The following is an 18032-nucleotide window of genomic DNA, read 5'->3' on the forward strand; positions in this document are numbered from 1 at the left end:
GCAAGATGGGGTGACATATTTCACTTGCAGGTGAAATATTCACTTCTAGAAACCTCTGGTAAGGACTGCATCATCTCTTGGCATTTCAAGATGTGTGGCCCTCCAGATGCCCTGACCTAAATCAATGTGTCTTCTGGTTGCGGCTATACATGAAAGTTCATGTCTATGAGGGATGGATCTGAACTCTTCCTGATCTGAAGGCTAGCATAGAATGACACACAATACTGGCCGTTAAAATTGCTACACCAAGAAGAAATGCAGATGATAAACGGGTATTCATTGGACAAATATATTATACAACAACTGACATGTGAATGCATTTTCATGCAATTTGGGTGCATAGATCCTGAGAAATCAGTACCCAGAACAACCACCTCTGGCCGTAATAACAGCCTCGATACGCCTGGGCATTGAGTCAAACAGCCCATGCAGCTTCAACATGATACCACAGTTCATCGAGAGTAGAGACTGGTGTATTGTGACGAGCCAGTTGCTCGGCCACCACTGACCAGACGTTTTCAATTGGTGAGAGATCTGGAGAATGTGCTCGCCAGGGCAGCAGTCGAACATTTTCTGTATCCAGAAAGGCCCGTACAGGACCTGCAACATGCGGTCGTGCATTATCCTGCCGAAATGTAGGGTTTCGCCCGGATCGAATGAAGGGTAGAGCCACGGGTCGTAACACATCTGAAGTGTAACGTCCACTGTTCAAAGTGCCGTCAATGCTAACAAGTGGTGACTGAGACGTGTAACCAACAGCACCCCATACCCTCATGCTGGGTGATATGCCAGTATGGCGATGAGGAATACACGCTTCCAATGTGCGTTCACCGTAATGTCGCCAAACACGGATGCGGCCATCGTAATGCTGTAAACAGAACCTGAATTCATCCGAAAAAGTGACGCTTTGCCCTTTGTGCACCCAGGTTCGTCGTCGAGTAAACCACCGCACGCGCTCCTGTCTGTGATGCAGCATCTAGGGTAACCGCAGCCGCGGTCTCCGAGCTGATAGTCCGTGCTGCTGCAAACGTCGTCGAACTGTTCGTGCAGATGGTTGTTGTCTTGCAAACGTCCCCATCTGTCAACTCAGGGATCAAGACGTGGCTGCACGATCCGTTACAGCCGTGCAGATAAGATGCCTGTCATCTCGACTGCTAGTGATACGAGGCCGTCGGGATCCAGCACGGCCTTCCGTATTAGCCTCCTGAAGCCATCGATTCCATATTCTGCTAACAGTCACCGGATCTCGACCAACACGAGCAGCAATGTCGCGATACGATAAACCGCAATCGCGATAGGCTACAATCCGACCTTTACTAAAGTCGCAAACGTGACAGTAAGCATTTCTCCTCTTTACATGAGGCATCACAACAACATTTCACTAGGCAACGCCGGTCAACTGCTGTTTGTGTATGAGAAATCGTTTGGAAACTTTCCTCATGTCAGCACGTTGTAGGTGTCGCCACCAGCACCAACCTTGTGTGAATGCTCTGAAAAGCTAATCATTTGCATATCACAGCATCTTCTTCCCGTCGGTTAAATTTCGCGTCTGTAGCACGTCATCTTTGTGGTGTAGCGATTTTAATGGCCAGTAATGCATAACCCTGATTACACTGGATATGGTGCAAACAACTGTTGATCGACCTGTGTTACAGATGCAGCATGTTGCCGAGTGGGGAAACTATCCTGAACACATGCTGCAATTTGTGACTGTATCGTACTAAAACAGCCAGAACCACTGTTGTCATGTGTGTGATCATTCCTCTCCTTCTCCTGCACCCATACCGCATGTGGACTGCTTAGAGCACCATACAGGGTGATTCAAAAAGGACAGTCCAGATGTGGGATGATACAGAAGTTTACTGAGACAACTTACAGAATTTGTAGATGTGTCACTTTGTAGCAAACAGCCTAAAGTTTGATTCACACAGTACGTCAGCACCCCATTCTGCCACCAGGAGGGCCAGCACAGCGCACATTTAAAATAGCTACTTTCACTGGTGTGCAGTGTGCTTGCTGTGTGTATTGTGTAACGAAGCAGCGTTGCCCACTGCTATCCGTTTTGGTTTTACACTCCTTCAGTAACACAGTTAAGCAATGAACTTTTATTTTATTTTATTTTTTTTTTTTTCCGTTTTCACTACTCAGATTCTGACTGCAGATTCTGTGCCCTTCAGCCTCATAGCACAGAATTCAGAAATAGTTTAAATAAAATTCCCCTAGTAAAATCTATTATTTCAGTAAATTCTAATGTCTACTCTGAAAGTAAAGAGCTAATTAGTTTTATTGGAAATGCATCCTATTAAAAGTTATGAACAATGATGTATATTGTGCAATACATATTAAGTAAAATTCGAGTGAGCTAATAGATGAAATTCAGCTATAAGACTGCATCGAAAAGAAAGCCTAAATTTTACTGATTCCAGCAAAGTGTTTAAATTAACCTAAAGTCTATTAGTTAAATGGATATTACGACTCGAAATCTGTAGCCTATATAACTTTCAGAGGCAATTGTGACCAAACTCCTGAAAAATTCCAAGATCTGTTTTGATACTTTTGCTACCTTTATTTTTCTACGTAAAATGACTCCAGTCTCAACTTTGTAAGTGCATTATTAAGAATTAAGTAAACTTGAATAAGTAAAATTTATTGTTCAAGAGGGCTGCCACGGTTATAAGCTGGGAATTCCCACTGCGGATGCACAAGTTAGTTCCGCGTATTTAAATTGATACAGCTCACTCGTGTTATTTAAGTAATAAAACATGATAGTTAACTTCAAAACCAATTAGAAAGGATCATTTTAACCCTGGGAATTATAAAATATAATATATTAACAGAAATAGTCAAATATTCAAGCACTCGTCTATATAAGGTCTGAGCTGGTGCAGTTCTCAGTTAGTTCTCGGTCAGGTTCTCATGGAGCAAAAGTGCGGCAAGTCGGTGCCGGAACGTGATGTGATAGTACTTGAAACAGGAGCTTAACTTTCCCGGTCGGTACCAAAAAAGTGTAATTGTATTCGGCTTTGAACATTTAACGCGTATTGTGAACATTGTTAAAGACTGGACGTTTTTGACCTACCTAATGTGACGATTATTAAGTGTAAGAGGCCTGGTCACATGAATATTGTGTGTGTGAGAGATAACAAATAAATCGCACTGCGGTTGTCATAAGTGTTCAACAATGAATACGGTCTCGACTTTTGATTTTGGAAAACATAATCTAGGATCCTGGCTTCTTAACTGCAGTGTGATTTAGGTGAGACGGACGCAGCTACTGAGATGACAATATTGAATAAGCAAAGCAAGGAAGGTCAGGAACACTGTGCACTATCTACTGCGTGAGGAAATGTTTCAATACATCTGGTTGTGACGTGAACTGTAAGTGGCACTAATACAAGGATTCCGCCCGGCACGTTACAATTGATAGGATTCCGCTCGGCACGTTACAATTGATGTCACAAAACAAACTGTGCAATAATTGTTCGGCTTAAATTTTGCACTGATTATGCTAAAGAACCTCTGATCAGGCCTAAAATTTACTCTCGGCACAAGAACTTTGTCGAGGCGGGTCGTTCACTGTGACACGGTAATTCACCAGGTCGCCCGCATATTGACGATTATGTCGAACGGGTTAGGGAGAGCTTTGCCTGCAGTCCACAAAAATCGAGGCAACGTGCATCTCACGAAACTGGCATTCCACAAAAGATTGTTTGGCAGCTACTGTGTAGACGTTTACACTTGACACTGTAGAGATTCACAATGGCACAGCAAGTTAGTGAGACAGATAAGGTAGCTCGTGGGGAATTCTGTGCGAAAATGTTGCATCAGATAGAGGATGATGAGAGATTGCTGAACACAGTAACAAAAATCCACATGCAACCCTAGAACACGTTTGTGACAGCCCCGAAGTTACTGCATTTTGTGTCCTTAGCAAATGGAAGGTGTATTGGCCTTTGTGTTTCGTGCGGAAAACTGTCACTGGTATTGTGTATCTGTATATGCCCGAAAACATTTTAATTCTGCAGGTCGATGAAGCTGACCGAGATGGGACGGTTTACTACCAGCAAGACGGTGCACCATCTCATTTCCTCACGGAAGTTTGAGGTTTCCTCGACAATTGCTTCCCAGATCGGTGGATTGGCCCTGAAAGGTCAATCGTGTGGTCACCTCACTTCCCGGACTTCACACCTCTAGATTTCTTTCTCCAGGATGTCATTAAGGACTGTGTGTTTGTTCCTCCCATACCAAACAGTTGAGCTGATCTCACAAATCAAATTTATGCTGCTGTTGCACAAGTTACACTCAATTTGCTGCAACGAGTGTGGGAATAAATTGATTACCAGTAGGATGTTTGCTGCATCACAAATGGTAGTCACATCAAATCAAACTCACACTTGTCACTTTTATGTGAAACTTGAGGCTGTTTGCTACAAAGTGGCACATCTACCAATTCTGTAAGTTATCTGAATAAATTTCTATACCATCCCAAAATCGTTAAGTCCTTTTTGACTCAACCTATATTTTCAGCTGGTGGCAGAAAATGGAACTATTTTTTTCACCATACTTCACAAGCGCACCGATTAATTAACTCACCTACGATGTTTCAGCATCCTGTGACAAATATAGAGCCTGCACTGGGGCACTCAGAACACCATTAGTTTAATTATGACCACCCAGTATATGTTACAACCCCTTACATGTCACTCCCTTAAGAGTCAAAAAGACAAGATTAGCCAAATTAAAGTGTGCATAGAGCCATTTAAGCAGTTGTTCTTCTTGCACTCTACACACAAATGGGATAGGAAGAAGCTCTAAAAAGTGGTACAATGGAAGTACACTCTGTCCAGCAGGTTTTCTGGGCACATACGTAGATTTAGACTGCCACAGTCGAATCGTGTAAGTCGCGGACTCACCTGATCTTGAGCCAGTCGGCGCAGTTGGCACTGGCCATGAGCGTCTCCAGGTCGTCGCGGCCGACGTACGGCGGGGGCCGCTCGTTCATCTTCTGGGGCGGCCTCTCGAGCAGCCCGACTGGCACGTAGCGGTAGAGGAACGACAGCCATTCCAGCAGGAAGCGGCGTGTGTTCTCCACCCCCTGAAACACCGTGCCCACCCTAATGTAACATTCTACAGTAGTGCTCGATCCTTATGCTTATTTCAGCACAGGATAGCACACTGCAAGTATGATGTTTGGTTTGTGATTTGTAGGGCGCTCAACTGCGTGATCAACAGTACAAAGTCCCAATTTTTACACAATACAATCTAACCACTGTCACGAATGATGACAATGATGATGATGATGATGATGATGAAAACAACATAAACAAGCAGTCCCTGGGTAGAGAAAATCCCCAACCTGACCGGGAATTGAACCCAGGATCCCGTGATCCAGAGGCAGCAATGCCAGCCACTAGACAACGAGCTGCAGACACCGTGAGTGTGAAAATGTTTTACATCTGCGGTTTACATGGTGTCAACTCATTATTTAATTTTGTATGAGTTCATAATCAATTAAAACCATATTATTTTGATTTTTATGATACAATTCTTTCCTTGTGAAATCAGTTCTTTCCTTGTAAAATTGATGTCTTGTAAATTCTTGTAATATGATGATAACAAATGTTCTATTTAACCAGTAAACCCCATATTCTTTAAAGAATCTTACTCCATGTATAAAACAGCTTCAAACATCAGATTATTGTACAAATGAGTTAACGCATTAAATCTTTGGGTTTTAGCACGTAAGTGAGAAAAAGTTTAGGAAAGGTTGGAAATTATGCTTAAATGGACTGCTTGTAGCTGCAGATGCGACAGCTGAGGGGCGAGCAATCTCTCTCTAAATACCAGGTGTACCAGTATGAAATGAGTGTTTTTTTTTTTTTTTGTGAAAATGAAACACCAATTTTGAATTGAAAAGTAAAAACATTTTATTCAAAGTACTGACCATTGCTTTCTATACATTTTAACCACCTTTCTGGCAATTTGTGGACACCACGCCAATAGAAATGTTTGTCTTTTGAAGCAAACCAATCAGACACCCAATTTTCGACTTCTTCGTAGGAATCGAAGTGTTCCATTGATGAAAACAAGTAGTAGTCGGAAGGGGCCAAGTCTCGTGAATACAGCAGGTGGGGTAGCAGCCACCAGCCAAGTGTTTGATTGTATCCTGAACCAGTTTTGCTTTGTGTGAAGGTGCACTGTCGTGTAAAAAAATTACTTTGCCATGTCTTCTGGCCCATTCTGGTCTTTTCTCGATCAATGCATAGTTCAAATTGATCATTTGTTGTCTGTAGCGATTAGTATTCACAGTTTCACCGGGTTTTAGAAGCTCACGATACACCACGCATTTCTGATCCCACCAAAAACAGAGCATTGTCTTCTTGCCGAATCGATCTGGTTTTGCAGTAGATGTTGACGGTTGTCCCGGATTAACCTATGATTTTTCCCATTTAGGATTCTTAAAATAAATCCATTTTTCATCGCCAGTAACAATTTGATGCAAAACTGATTTTCTTTCATGTCTTTGAAGCAAAATTTCACAAATGGTTTTTCGGTTTTCCATCTGTCTTTCATTCAATTCATGTGGCACCCTATTTCCACACTTTTGGATCTTTCCCACAGCTTTCAAACGGTCAGAAATTGTTTCTTGTGCAACATTTAGCATTGCTGCCATTTGCTTCTGACTCAAAGTATCATCTTTATCCAATATTGCTTGCAATTCGACGTATTCGAACTTTTTTGGTGGTCTTCCACAGTCTTCATTTCTTACATCAAAATCATTATTTCTGAACCGTTGAAACCATCTTTTCCATGTTGCTTCTGATAGAGCAAGATAACCATATGCCTCGACAAGCATTCGATGCGACTCTGCAGCACTTTTTATCAAATGAAAACAAAAAATTAATGCTTTCCGCAAATCGTCACTTTCTGGTACAAAATTCGACATTGTTAACACGATGAAAACATATGATGTTGTTTGTTCCATGACTTGATGCATACTAAGTATCTTTGAAAGAAGTCATACCAACCAAACAAAAAAAAAATTAAGGCTCGTTCACAACAAACGTTCCCTGTCGACACATTTGTATCTTAACTCTCATTTCATACCGGTACACCTGATATACCGAGGGTCTCACAGAGGTGTTTACAGACCGTAATTTCCCTCCCAGCCTTGTACAAAATCAAATCTCCCATGCCTTACCTCTCCAGTCACCCACCACCTCCTGAAGTCCCACCGTCCAGCCACAGAGGAGCATTTCCCTTGCACTATTCGTCCACGAGACTCAAGAGGGCCATAGACATGGGTTCACAGGTAGATGCCGTGTTTCTTGACTTCCGCAAGGCGTTCGATACAGTTCCCCACAGTCGTTTAATGAACAAAGTAAGAGCATATGGACTATCAGAGTTCCTACATAACAGAACGCAGCATGTCATTCTCAGTGGAGAGAAGTCTTCCAAAGTAAGAGTGATTTCAGGTGTGCCGCAAGGGAGTGTCGTAGGACCGTTGCTATTCACAATATACATAAATGACCTTGTGGATAACATCGGAAGTTTTCTGAGGCTTTTTGTGGATGATGCTGTGGTGTATCGAGAGGTTGTAACAATGGAAAATTGTACTGAAATGCAGGAGGATCTGCAACGAATTGACGCATGGTGCAGGGAATAGCAACTGAATCTCAATGTAGACAAGTGTGATGTGCTGCGAATACATAGAAAGATAGATCCCTTATCATTTAGCTACAATATAGCAGGTCAGCAACTGGAAGCAGTTAATTCCATAAATTATCTGGGAGTACGCATTAGGAGTGATTTAAAATGTAATGATCATATAAAATTAATCATCGGGAAAGCAGATGCCAGACAGATTCATTGGAAGAATCCTAAGGAAATGCAGTCTGAAAACAAAGGATGTAGGTTACAGTAAGCTTGTTCGCCCACTGCTCGAATACTGTTCAGCAGTGTGGGATCCGTACCAGATAGGGTTGATAGAAGAGATAGAGGAGATCCAACGGAGAGCAGCGCACTTCGTTACAGGATGATTTAGTAGTCGCGAAAGCGTTACGGAGATGATAGATAAACTCCAGTGGAAGATTCTGCAGGAGAGACGCTCAGTAGCTCGGTACGGGCTTTTGCTGAAGTTTCAAGAACATACCTTCACCGAGGAGTCAAGCAGTATATTGGTCCCTCCTACGTATATCTTGCGAAGAGACCGTGAGGATAAAATCAGAGAGATTAGAGCCCACACAGAAGCATACCGACAATCCTTCTTTCCACGAACAATATGAGACTGGAATAGAGGGGAGAACCGATATAGGTACTCAAGGTACCCTCTGCCACACACCGGCAGGTGGCTTGCGGAGTATGGATGTAGATGTAGATGACTCAGTTACACCCAGGAATGTAGCAACTGAATCACATTTTCCACTCGTCTTTTGAGTACCTCTCGTTGTGCCCTGAAATGAGGAATGTCCTACCCGCTATCCTCCCCATCCCTCCCACAGTGGTATTCCACTTCCTGCCGGACCTACACAATATCCTAATCCGTCCATGGTCCCAATCTGTTGTCTCGTGGTCCACATCCCTGTAATAGACCTAGACGTAAGACCTGTCCCATACATACTCCGACCGCCACCTACTCCAGTCCAGTCACAAGCATTGAAGGCAGGATTACCACTGAAATCAGTCATGTGAAATACAAGCTAAGCTGCATCCACTGTAGTGCATTCTACGAGGGCTATCCACAAAGTACATTATGTTTTGGAATTAAAAATAAATAAAGTATTGGAATTTTTTTTAATTATATACAGATGAAAGCCACACTTAAATACTACTTTTCTACATAGTTGCCACTTAAATTGAGGCACTTATCATAGCGATGGACAAGCTCGGAAATTCCTTCGTCGTAAAATTCGGCTGCCTGCGCCTTCAACCACGTGGTTACCTCTTCTCGAAGCTGTGCGTCGTCATCAAAACGCTGCATAGCCAACCACTTCTTCATTGCTGGGAATAAGTGGAAGTCGCTCGGTGCCAGGTCGGGACTGTACGGCGGGTGAGGAAACGACTCCCACTTAAAAGGTTCGAGAACTTCACGAGTGGCATTTTCCGTGTGGCCCCGGGCGTTGTCATGAATCGGCAAGATCTTTGAGCCCAACTTTCCGCTGCACTTGTTTTGTATTGCTCTTCTGAGGTTGTGCAGAGTTTGGCAATACCTTTGAGAGTTTATTGTAGTGTCTCTTTCCAGTAAATCCACAAAAATCACACCTTTTCTGTCCCAAAAGAGGTAACCATGTGGTTGAAGGCGCAGGCGGCCGAATTTTACGAAGAAGGAATTTTCGAGCTCGTCCATTGCTACGATAAGTGCCTTAATTTAAATGGCAACTATGTAGAAAAGTAGTATTTAAGTGTGGCTTTCGTCTGTAAATAATAAAAAAAATTTCCAATACTTTATTTATATTTAATTCCAAAACATAATGTACTTTGTGGAAAGCCCTCGTATTTGGGCATGACAACTGACAAGCTGTCTGTCTGCACAAATGGCCACCGACGAACTGTGGCCGACAGACAACTGGAACACCCAGTGTCTGAGCACACTGCCCAACACGACGTTCTAAATTTCAATTACTGCTTCACAGCCTGTCCAATCTGACGTACGAAGAGCTGGAAAGAAGACAGGATGGCAGGCAACTCCTACGGATTGCTAAAGCAAGAGATAAGGCAACCAAGGACATAAAACCAATGAGGCAGATAAAGGATGAATGAAGTGTAGTATTACACACCCTTGAGAAAATCCTGAAAAGGTGGTGGGTGTACTTTAAAAGGCTACTGAATGAGGAAAATATATGAGACAAGTATGAGGATGCAGATTTAAATGAAGGAGTGATCCAAAGTATAAATAGGGAAGAAGTCGAACACGCAATGAAGAAAATGAAAAACGGAAAGGCCGTAGGGGCAGACCAAATCCCAATAGAAGCACGGAAAAGTCTGGGAGAACAGGGAACTGACGTTCTCTGGGATCTAATGCAGAAGATCTAGAAAGGAGAAAGAATGCCGAATGCATGGAGGAGCAGTATACTGGTTCCCAAATAAAAGGGGAAACGGGACGTCCAAAACTGTGGCAATTACAGAGGGATAAAACTGATGTCCGACACAATGAAGATCTGGAAAAGGATAATTGCAAAGAGATTGCATCTAGAAACTGAAGTACGTGAAGAAAAGTTTGGGCTTATGCCGCAAAGAGGAACAACCGGTGCAATATTTGCACTAGGGCAACTGACAAAGAGGCACAGAGAAGTACAAGCTGAACTACGTATGACCTTTACTGTTCTTGAGAAGGCATACGGCAGAGTGCCGAGGCAAGAGTTATGTGAAAAGTAAATGCCTGCAAGAAAAATACATCAGGGTGGTAGAAGACATGTATGAAGGTGCAATGACACAAGTCGGGAGAAGTGCAGGTGCAACAAAGGCATTTCCAGTGAGAGTATGACTACCATCAGCGATCTGCTCTCAGCCCATGTCTCTTTGACCTTGTCATGGATGTACTAGTCAAAGATGGGAAAACCTCGGAGCATGATGCTTGCCAATGATGATGTAACGTGTTACCCACCCAGGAGACATTTCGAGACAAGTTTGAACAGTGGAGAAAAGCTCTAGAGGAAAGGGGAATAAGAATTAGCAGGATGAAAACAGAGTTTGAGTGTACGAAGGATGCCAAAGATCTATATATTAACCTGCAACAACTGACACTGGTCTAGAAATTTAAATACCTAGGCTCTCGCATGCAAAGTGATCAAGGACTGGATGCAGAAATATAGCACAGGATAAATAGTGGATGGATGAACTGAAGGAAACTGAGCTGAGTACTGTGTGATAAGAAGGTCAGCTGCAGAATGAAGGAAAGCTTTACAAGTCTGTGGTGAGGCCTGCGATGCTGTATAGCGCAGAAACTTGGCCAATTACAAAAGCCCGAGAGAAAGAGATGCAAGTGGCAGAAATGATAATGTTAAGGTGGACGAGTGAGGTGACACGAAAGGATAGACTAAGGAATGAGTGCATAAGGGGAACAGTGAAAGTGGGGCCCATAGGGAAGAAGATCCAAGAAAGTAGGCTAAGATGGTATGGACACGTGCAGAGAAGATGGGAGTACTTCGTAGGGAGAAAGAGTTGAAGACCCAGAAAACGAAGGATCGAGGAGAAGAGGAAGACCGAAATTGAGATGGAAAGACACGGTAGCAGGGGACCTACGGGAGAAAGGATGGCTCAGAGAAGAAGCAATGGATAGGCATTTACGGAAGAGAAGGATCCAGCAAAGCAACGCCGGCCACACATGACGTGGAAAGAGGCTGAGATGATGATGATGATGATGATGATGATGATCCTGTCCAATCTGGATCCCTCCAACCAACACCAACTTTTCCGCAGGTGGGAACTTTTCCTGCAATATATCGTACGTTCCCGTAACCCTCGTGGCCTCGACCTTCGTCAGTCGCTGTGCTTCACTCACCCTCCCTGTTCCCACTCCAGCACTACACATCTCTCCTTTCCCGCCCCTCCCACCTTCCACCTAACCCCCCAACTGCACCTAGCTGCCCTACCCTCTCTCCAGCTCGTCCCTCTATGCTCCCACAAGCAGCACTTTACTGTCCCTCACCTCTGCCCTGCTATCCCACCTCCTTACCGCCCCAGCCACTTCCTTACCCCCACCACCCAGACTGGACAGGCTTCTCCTACCACACACAGCTGCTCACAGGCTGACCTCGGGGGCCAGAGATAGTGGTTGTGTGTGTGCGAGTTGTGTTTGCTGAATGTGTGTGTATGTTGTCTAATTCAGAAGAAGGCCTTTTCAGCCAAAAGCTTGTTTGTTTGGCAGTCTTTTTGTTGTGCCTGTATGTGACTCAACATCTCTACGATACAGAGTGATTCATGAAGATATGCAAATATTTTCTGCAGGTAAAACTACGAAAAAAGTTCGTATAAACATACGTCTGCAAATGTTACAGAGTTACGGCTAATAAAATATTTTGCCTGAAATTTAGCAACTTCGCTAATATGAAACCGTCGCAAAACTGTATGAGGTTAAAGTAAAGCACAATTTCCATTTATTTTGTAGTTATTGGTCTTGTGAATCTACTAAAACATGTCCCAGACATGTATCTCCAGTTGCTTTCCAGAACATCCAGAGAAGCAAAGATTATTATACATGTAAATTTGTTTACTTTCCATTAAGAATGTAGAAACATTTATGTCATTGTTGGCAACCATTAGTGAGTTGTTTCAGTCTTTCCTAACCTTGAAACAAGTTTTCTGTATTGTTCAGTAAAATAACATAATAACAACAGTGTATTTAAGTGAAACCACACAGTAACTGTTGTAGTTTCTAGATTATTTATGAAATAGGGATGCCTTTCAAATTTCGGACAGAGCAATACGCCAATGTGGTGTTTATTTATGGCAAATGTGATGGTAATGCTACGGCTGCAGTTGACAAATATCGCTTATGTTATCCAACTTGGAGGAGAGGAGGAAATTAAGAACAACCCCGTCAAACTGAAACGAGCAGCAAAATCTGTCCATACACATGCAACCAAATACACTGAACTCAGTGGAGACGTTGTTGAACATTTACTGTGAAATTGTATATACACTGTACAACTTCCTTAACACTGAGCTTTGTTTTTTTTCTGGTTTAAAATGAATTTACGTGTGCTATGGTATTAATAAAAGCAGATTATCTGACATATTCATACAATGTCTGTTATTACCGTCATTTTTCCAAAATTAAATTCTCTATCATTTTTGTTGAGAACTTCGTGCTATTGTCTGGAATTTAAAAAACAAATTGGGCCAAGTAGTTAATGAATTAAATGTTTTATGACATTACGTCTTTGCTTCTCTACATGTTCTGGAAAATACTGAGGATACATGTCTGGGACATGTTTTATTAGATTCACTAGCTCAAAAACAACAAAATAAATGGAAATCGTGCTTTTCTTTAACCTTATACAGCTTTGCTATGGCTTCATATTAGTGAAGTTGCTAAATTTCAGGCAAAATCTTTTATTAGCCGTAACTCTGTAACTAATCATTTCCAGACCTATGTAAATAGTTTTACCTGTAGAATAACATATTAAAATATTTGCATATCTTAGTGAATCACCCTCTATAGTGAGTAGCATTCCATCCTTTCATAATATTGTTGTTATTCCATCCTGGATTATCCACTGTTTGATTAAACCAGAAGTTATTCATTAAGCAAAATAAACAATTATCTATTCTTCTCGAATCTAAAACAAAAGGATATTTAATAACTTTGGTTGTTTCAGTTAGACTTACAAAGAAACAACACTAATATGTAGTTAAGTATTAATATTCCTCATTTCAACCCACTTCATCATGAACATTATTTTTCTTGGAAATGACAGTACAGTTTTAAATTAAACAACAACAACAAAAAGATTATCTTCGTGATTGTGTCTGTCTGTGATTTATTGTGTTCATTTGTCTATTGGGTGTTTACAAAAGGGAAAACCCTTTCGACATTGGCATTACAGTCTAGAATTGCAGAGTAATATTCTGCAAATTTCAATAATTCAAAATAAAATTCTTCATTATGTACCCAAGTGTCACAATGTGTGTAGCAGTGAAGCGCAAACACGGCATAGTGTGTTGGGTTCATAATATGAAAACTGAAACAAATTATTATGTGGTTTCTGGAGACACTATGAATTTATACTTGGTATTAGGGTATGATCTTCTAGACCAAGAGCTTTAATGAACGCCAATTGGGTTACTGTTAGGGAGCCAAAAAGAGGAGTTCATCTTTTGTGCAGCCATACAGCAGATAAACCAGAATTACATACTGGAAGATATATTAGTGAAGAAATAAAGGAGAATGCTAGAACTGAAGGTTTAGTGACTGACTACATGTCAACAAAGATCAAAACTACGGATGTCAGAACATAGACTGTTGTGAAAGAAGGTGAACCAAGACTAAGCAGACTCAGAAGAGATTGTGACCAAGAAAGAGAAACAATATGTCACAACTGAGTCAGGGCGTGCATCGATCAAGGAATAACACAATTAAGTTAATCCAAATAAAGCTTTGAAATTAATTTCACAAAATGCCAGTTCTTGAAGAGATGCATCAAACATTGTGGTCAAAAACTACTTTTGAAACTATGAAAGCCTTTCAAAACTGCAGTAATACGAAGTTTCCTGACTGACAGAGTATTTCAGGCAGTTACCTCATGCTATCCATCAACTGCAAAATCCCTAACTGATTTACCAAGAAATGATCAGGAACATGAACTGAACAAGAGCTGCGGTGAATAGTCAAGACTTTCAAACATTTCACCCCTCGGATGCTGTTTTATAAATTTACAACAAAAAATACAAGACTGAATTGCACCCAGATGCAAACAAAGGTGACCCTGAAGCTGTGTTTTCACAAAAAATCTCTAGATGATAGGTTGCATATAGTCTCTTTTATCGGTAAGGAAATAATACTTCAGGGAAATACTGTGTCAATTCAATACACCACTCAACTCAATCCACTCAGACTTCTTTCGAATTGGATAAGAGATGGAAAACTACCAGTCTGAGAGGTATATGACAAATGCGACGCAAGTTGCAGGTCAGCCACGTTTAGAATTTGTGTGAAATCTGCACACATCTGTCTCAGTGTGAACGACTGTAACAATTTTCACATGCAAGTTCACCTACCTTGACCTTTGATCTCGATTGTCTCAAAACACCCAATCTTCAATTTTCTTTTTGGGGGTCAGGGGGAGGGGGGGGGGGTGTTGGGCGGGCAGTTGGGTGGATAAAAAAAGCCCACTGTATTACCCCACTACGTTACTATAAACATGGTAAATCTGAAGAAGGCACACCAAAGTCATTGTGCAAAAAGTTTATTTCACACAACTTCCAGACTTAGCCGACATGTAACTTCCTTCACAACTGTCACATACCTACAAAACTGTTATACACCTCTGCAAAGTGTGGTTTTCCATCTGCTATCTGGATCATTGGATGCACCAAATTTGAAAGTAATCTGTGATGCTCAAATTGAAAATGTTACTTTTCTGCACTGAAATGACATGGAAATGACTCATCAAGAATGTGTTGGAAGAAATCTTTCAAGTACAAAGACACTGATCTTAATCCAAAAATACAAACACAAACTTAATCAAAATTAAAGCTGAAGACCAAGAATCTCGGTGGCTACGAAGTTCGAAATTTGAGACTAACGGTATACACAAGAGAATTCCACTACTGTAACAAAACACAACAAATTTATGCACAACCCTCAACATGTAGATACTTATCATCTGAGTTGAATGAATGCCAGGATGAGTGAATGTGAGATTCGCATATAAAGATGGCTGCCCCACTTGCGACTTGCATCAGGGAAGAACAGTGTTCTGTTATTCGGTTTTTTCGTAGTGAAGGTGTGAAACCTATTGAAATTCATCACCGAATGAAGGTTCAGTACGGTGATGCATGTTTGTCACGGCAGCAAGTCTACGGATGGAGTAGGAAGTTCGCAAATGGTGTGACTTCAGTGGAAGATGCTCCTCGTCCAGGTCAGGCGCAACGAGTTGTGACTCCACAGAACATTGCAGCAGTTGAAGCCATAGTGAAGGAAAACCGCCGAGTGACACTGAATGACACTGCAGCGTGTTTACAGATTAGTCACGGGTCAGCACACCACATTGTGCACGATGTGCTCCAGTTTCACGAAGTGTCTGCAAGATGGGTGCCACGGCAGCTGACTCCTGAAATGAGAGAACGACGTGTCGATGCTCGTGAAGAAATTCTTCGGCGCTTTGAATGAGAAGGTGATGGCTTCCTTGCAAGAATCGTTACTGGGGAAGAAACCTGGGTTCACTTCCACCAACCGGAAACTAAGAGAGCGAGCAACGAATGGCACCATTCCTCATCACCAAAACCAAAGAAGTTTCGAACAGAACCATCAGCAGGGAAGGTCACGATCTCTTTTGGGACGAAAGAGGCATCATTTTGGAACATTACATGCCTAGAGGGACCACTGTAACCATCATACACAGATCTCCTAAAAAATCATCTGCGGCCTGCAATCAAATCAAAGCGACGTGGATTGCTGTCAGCAGGTGTCCTTTTGCAACGAGACAATGCAAGGCCCCACACTGCCCATACAACAGTTGCAACAATCACATACCTGCATTTTGTGTGTCTTCCTCATCCACCATACTCACCAGACCTTGCCCCAAGTGATTTCCATGTGTCTGGACCACTCAAAGGCGCAACGGGAGGAAAGAAGTTCCGTTCTGATGAAGAGATACGCCACGCGGTGCACGAGTGGTTGCACAGACTACCAAAAGAATTTTTTTCTAAAGGAATTTATGCACTTTTTAAGCACTGGAGGACTTGCATTGAGCATGGGGAAGATTATGTTGAAAAGTGATACAGCTTTGTACCACTTCTGCACAGTAAATAACATTAAAAAAAATATTTAAGGTTTTCGTTTGATTCACCCTCATATATATATGTGGTGTCGGTTCTTTCACATGTGTCCGAAGAAAAAAAACAGACGTCATTTTGATCGTGCAGCCACTGTGAATTAAGATAGAAAGGAATTACAGATATTGGCTGTGAGTGGGCACTGGTTTAAATCAATTAGGAAAGCTGAAAATTTGTGCCAGACCGTAATTCGAACCCATGTCCACTGCTCACTGGGCAGACACTCTGACCACTGAGCCATCCAGACACACTGGTCGTTGCAACTGCACAGTCTGCCCCTCAGACATAAATTCTCAAATTAGACACACACAACTGATGTATTGCCTCTTGCCCATTTTTCTCGTTACTAGTACATTTTGCCAATTCCTGTAATTAGCACTGGCTGCTGGATCAAAATGGTGTCTATTCTTTTGGACATGTTTGAAAGAACAGACACCGTACGTATACACAGAGGAGGACAGCTAATGATCTCTTCAGTGTGGATGCACATCAGACTCAAACTCAAACGGGAATTGGCAAAGTGCCGTGAGTAATGAGAATAATGGACAACGGCATTACATCAGTAGTGTGGGGATAATTTGAGAATATGGGTCTGACACGTAGCATGCTAGGGTAGTCCGTGCAGTTGCAATGACCACTGCGTCTGGATGGGTTGGTGGTCAGAGCATCTGCCCACTGAGCAGGAGACAAGGGTTCGAATCCCAGTCCAGCATAAATTTTCAGCTTTCCCCCTTGTTTGAAATCAATGTCCACTTGCAGCCACTGTCTGTAATTGCTTTGTCTCTTAATGTGGAGCAATTTTTGCGTGTTCGTGGAGAATTTCCTGTGGACTCTTTGTTGTCAATTCTTTTTTTTTCGTCATTAAAATTTTTGCTTTAGTGATTACCCTAAGACCACACAGCCCTCACCTTGTAGTCCGAGCCCCAGTGCTCGAGCCCGTAGTTGACAAACTTCCTGAGGACGTCCAGCCTCTCTGAGCTGGAGATGTCCCAGTGACGCGACTCTTTGATCTCGGTGAAGATCCACGGCTTGTAGAGCGCACCGCGGCCGATGGCCACGCCGGCGACGTGCGGGTAGTCGTTTCGCACCCGCCGGTAGTCCTCCCAGGACAGGACGTCGCCGTTGCCGAAGAGCGGAACACCTCGCCGCGCCGCCAGCTCTGCACACTGCTCGATGTAAGGCCAGTCCGCCAACTTGCTGTACCGTTGCTCACGTGACCGCCCATGGAGCTGAGAAGAGTCAGAATAAGGGAGGAGCAAATTACTGACGGAGAAAGGCTAGGAACAACAGCAATAATCATCCAGGAACAACAGCAATAATCAATTGAATGAAAAAATATTTTCTGAGTGATGACAAATTAACAATGTTTTAAAATTACACTAGCAAAAACCAGCAATGCATCGCAATTGCTAAATATGTATGGAAATTGGATGTATGTTCTAAACTTCTCCTCCTCTCCCATCTCTCTATCCATTCCCAACACCCCCCCCCCCCCCCCTCATTTCCCAGCTCTCCATTTCCTCCTCACCCCTCTC

The 18032-nt window shown here is 42.5% G+C and overlaps 1 protein-coding gene across 1 annotated transcript in view; it reads right to left on the reverse strand.

Moving 5' to 3' along the window:
* The window catches only part of LOC124720026 (tRNA-dihydrouridine(47) synthase [NAD(P)(+)]-like), a 227880-nt gene that overhangs the window by 22771 nt on the left and 187077 nt on the right, over positions 1 to 18032 (reverse strand). Inside the window, exons 9-10 of the mRNA XM_047245275.1 lie at positions 17406 to 17726; positions 4914 to 5095 (exon numbers count right to left, since the gene is read on the reverse strand). Of these exons, the coding sequence (XP_047101231.1) occupies positions 4914 to 5095; positions 17406 to 17726 (503 nt within the window). The remainder of the gene's footprint in view (positions 1 to 4913; positions 5096 to 17405; positions 17727 to 18032) is intronic.

The sequence above is a fragment of the Schistocerca piceifrons genome, chromosome 11, assembly GCF_021461385.2.
Source record: "Schistocerca piceifrons isolate TAMUIC-IGC-003096 chromosome 11, iqSchPice1.1, whole genome shotgun sequence".
Lineage (NCBI taxonomy): Eukaryota > Metazoa > Arthropoda > Insecta > Orthoptera > Acrididae > Schistocerca > Schistocerca piceifrons.